The sequence below is a fragment of the Sceloporus occidentalis genome, unplaced genomic scaffold (genome assembly GCF_023333645.1).
Source record: "Sceloporus occidentalis isolate IW3139 unplaced genomic scaffold, rSceOcc1.0.p SCAF_44, whole genome shotgun sequence".
Lineage (NCBI taxonomy): Eukaryota > Metazoa > Chordata > Lepidosauria > Squamata > Phrynosomatidae > Sceloporus > Sceloporus occidentalis.
This window is the reverse complement of record NW_028317024.1, coordinates 6,484,387-6,488,211: the sequence shown is the minus strand read 5'-3', so window position 1 is coordinate 6,488,211 and position 3,825 is coordinate 6,484,387. Positions and strand designations below refer to the sequence as shown.

Sequence of the window (3,825 nt, the reverse complement as noted above, 5' to 3'; positions counted from 1 at the left end):
GCAAATCTCGTTCCCAGAGTTGTAGATCATAAGGTACTATGTCAGACGAGATAAGTACGGTGTAAATATGTGAAAGTTAATGTCGTTGGGAGCCCTTCAGTATGCACAGCTACTCAAAACGTGTAAGTTCTTGAGGTAGTAGTTGTGTTGCTGCCAAACACTGTAAATCTGATCTAGTGTTAAATATGCAGTGCCCTGCTATCTTAAGGTCCCAAAGAGCTCCACTTCGTTAACTTGGTAGGGATTGACCACTCCACCCCCTCTTGACAAATGTGCTGTCCTATAATATTGCGTTTCCTGAGATAAGGCTAAACTAACCTAGGGGATTTCTTGTTCCAGATGTAATAAGCCTCCTACAGTGTCTAAAGAATTTGTGGTGCATTTGAATAGGAAGAGTCTGCAGAAGATATAAGACCCTGGGAAGGAAAATAATTTTGATGATGCCGACTCGTCCCAGCCATTTAAAGTGGGGTCGAGACCAACTAAAGAGGTCAGTTTGCAAAGATCTCGGCAGTGGGGTAAAACTTAGGTCAAAAGGTTTGTGTGGTTCTGCAGTGAGGTGTACCCCTAGATATTTTATAATATCACGTTTCCATGTGAAGGGGGACTTGCTCGGACATGTATTATGTTGAGCTTCAATAACAAACTAATCACTATAGATGTCACAAAATGTTGCATTTATGCAGTTTTCCATTAACCTGTAAATATTGGTGCACCTTGTGCCTGCTGAAATCTACAGCTCAGGCGTCGCCATCAGCAGCGTATACAGGTTTAGGCCAACTAGAAGTAGGCCATCAGGCCACCTGGTGTGTTGCTGCTCAATGATCACAACGCAGAGCTCTGATCTTTTGAACCGGCTCCCTTAAACAATGGAGGACTGTGCCAAAAAGACACAGCCTCCATTGTATGCAGCACCCAGCACTGCACACCTTTAATAGATCAGAGCACAGCTTGAATGTTGCATCAACAGTGATGCTGACAACTCCAAAATAAGAAAACAATAGGCAGTTCTGTGATGACATGTGACATCAGCTTCACAAATGGAACAGTTTGTAAATATTCTTCCAAGGCCAGGGTTTTCCTTTAAGACTTGTCTCTAATTGGCTGTATAAAGAAAAAAATGTTTTTAAATCATGTACTTGTTTTCTTCTTAAAATAAAACTTTTTGACACTGTGTTTAAGCTTTGTTTCCGCCGAGCGAAGTGTGCTCAAGATCTTGTACACCCACTCTAGTGGGAGGCATCTGATTTGCTTGGATGAATAAGCAAGCTGGTTTACTTGCTGTTGTGTCACTTGAAAAGTTATAATAGGTCCCAGTGGTGCAGCAGTTTAACTACATCACAATGAATGTCTTGAATACTACAATAAAGATATTGCAGAGCATTTTTAGACTAATTAAAAGCCATCTAGCGCAAAATGTTTTTTTTATATATTTTTTTTATATCATTTCAGGTGCTTGTCACAGAAGCTAAATGACGCCATATACACGAAGAAATGAGGGAGTGATTAATGCCAGCGTGTGTGGACTAATCCACTGGAAGAGTCCAAAACCAGCAGGGTGCGTTTTTTTGCCATAATGAAGAAAATAAGTCTAAAAACATTTCGCAAGTCTTTTAACCTGAGCAAAAGCAAAGAGGAGAGTGATTTTGTAATGGTACAGCAGCCTTCAATGACAAATAGTTTTATGAAAGATGATTCCTTGTTTAGCAGCTGCTACAGCAAAGACTTGACAGGATGTGAACTAAATGGCGAAGATGAAAAAGGGAGCAAAAACAGGCCAAAAAGCGAAGGCTTAATGGGTACCTTAAAAAGACGCCTTTCTGCAAAGCAAAAGCAAAAAGGAAAGGGCAACACGTCTGTAAACTCTGCTGAAGAGGACACATTTTCTTCTTCTTCTGCACCCATAACTTTTAAAGATGTGAGATCTCAAAGGCCTTTAAGATCGACATCTCTTCGTACTCATCACTACAGCCCAACGCCATGGCCCCTGCGACCAACAAATTCTGAGGAAACTTGCATAAAAATGGAAGTAAAGGTTAAAGCGTTGGTCCACTCCACCAGCCCCAGCCCTGCCCTGAATGGAGTTCGAAAGGACTTTCACGAGCTGCAATCTGATAATGTATTTCAGGAACAAAGCAATGCATTGAAAAGTACAGAGTCCCACAATGGAGACTTACATCTACATATTAATGAACATGTGCCTGTAGTAATAGGACTTATGCCTCAGGACTATATTCAGTATACTGTGCCTTTAGATGAGGGAATGTATCCTTTGGAAGGATCTCGTGCTTTCTGTTTGGACAGCCCTTCACCTATGGAAATCTCTACTGTACCTTCCCAAACTGGAAGTAGCAGCTTTCCTGATGAGGAAAGTCAAGTGGCCCAGGATGTAGTAGTGGCACCAGACATCTTCGTGGAGCAGGCTGTTAATGGCCTATCACATAGCACCAGTGGAGTTTTATTTCAAAGCTCCAGGGTTAGTCACAGTGATGTCCCTCCACTTTCACCATTACTACCTCCAGTCCAGAATAATCAAATCCAAAGGAACTTTGCAGGACTTAATAGCACAGATGCACACATGGCTGAAAACATGCGTTGTCACTTAAATTTTGATCCCAGTACTGCCCCAGGTGTGAGCAGAGTATATGAATCAGTACAAAGCAGTGGGCACATGGTAGTTACGAGCCTCACAGAAGAGCTTAAAAAACTTGCCAAACAAGGTTGGTACTGGGGACCTATAACACGCTGGGAGGCAGAAGAGAAATTGGCTAATGTACCAGACGGCTCTTTTCTGGTTCGAGATAGTTCTGATGATCGCTATCTTTTAAGCCTGAGTTTTCGCTCTCACAGCAAAACCCTTCACACAAGAATTGAACACTCAAATGGTAGGTTTAGCTTTTATGAACAGCCAGATGTGGAAGGGCATACCTCTATAGTAGATCTAATCGAACATTCCATCAGAGACTCAGAGAACGGAGCCTTTTGCTATTCTAGGTCTCGCGTGCCAGGTTCTGCAACTTATCCAGTCAGACTGACAAACCCAGTGTCCCGATTCATGCAGGTCCGTTCCTTGCAGTACCTGTGCCGTTTTGTAATACGTCAGTATACAAGAATAGACTTGATTCAGAAACTGCCTTTGCCAAACAAAATGAAGGATTATTTACAGGAAAAGCACTACTGAACTTGTCAGGATTTTGCAACTTGCACTTTTGGGAACAAAAAGAGATTTCAATACAGTTTACAAACTTTCATCGTGATCAGAATATTTTTGCTGCCATACCGATATATTAGTTTCGGATAAATGAGTGTAATGCATTATTCTCTTCATTCTTGTTTTAAAAGTAAAATCTAAAATTTCTTTTGATGTGTGAAATCACCATCGTTTATCAACATTGAGAAAAAATAATAATCACAATGTGAAATACTAGATTGTCCTATTTTTTCATGTTCTTAGCTGCTATCCACTGTGACTATTATGCATTAAAAAGCACACATTTCATGTGTTCTTAACCACGCGCTGACATTAAATTAAACCTGTAGATTGGAGCTTTGTTAACTGTTTTCTTATGCTTTCTTTTTACAATATAAACATTCAAACTATTTTTATACCTAAAAATAAGCAAATTGTTTTGGGCTTAATGATCCATGTGGATTTTTTTTTTAGGATACATACACGGTAATTGAGGCAGACATTCAAATGGAAAGCTGTTGATTGTTTAAGACTTATCCATAAAAAAAACCCAAAAACATATACAATATTTTTTATTATATTTGTAAGCACATTTCACCACAATTGCGCAGCAGTGTGTTAATTTACACAGCTAT

General features: G+C 40.0%; 1 protein-coding gene across 1 annotated transcript; it reads left to right on the top strand.

The window, feature by feature from the left end:
* The first annotated feature begins 1,576 nt into the window (after window positions 1-1,576).
* On the top strand, window positions 1,577-3,181 carry LOC149289627 (suppressor of cytokine signaling 6-like). The gene has a single exon (XM_089490475.1). The coding sequence runs from the start codon at window positions 1,577-1,579 to the stop codon at window positions 3,179-3,181; it is 1,605 nt and encodes a 534-aa protein (XP_089346601.1).
* Window positions 3,182-3,825: the final 644 nt, after the last annotated feature.

Coding starts and splice junctions, on each gene's coding strand:
- LOC149289627 (XM_089490475.1), top strand. CDS start 1,577: ATGAAGAAAATAAGTCTAAAAACATTTCGCAAGTCTTTTAACCTGAGC.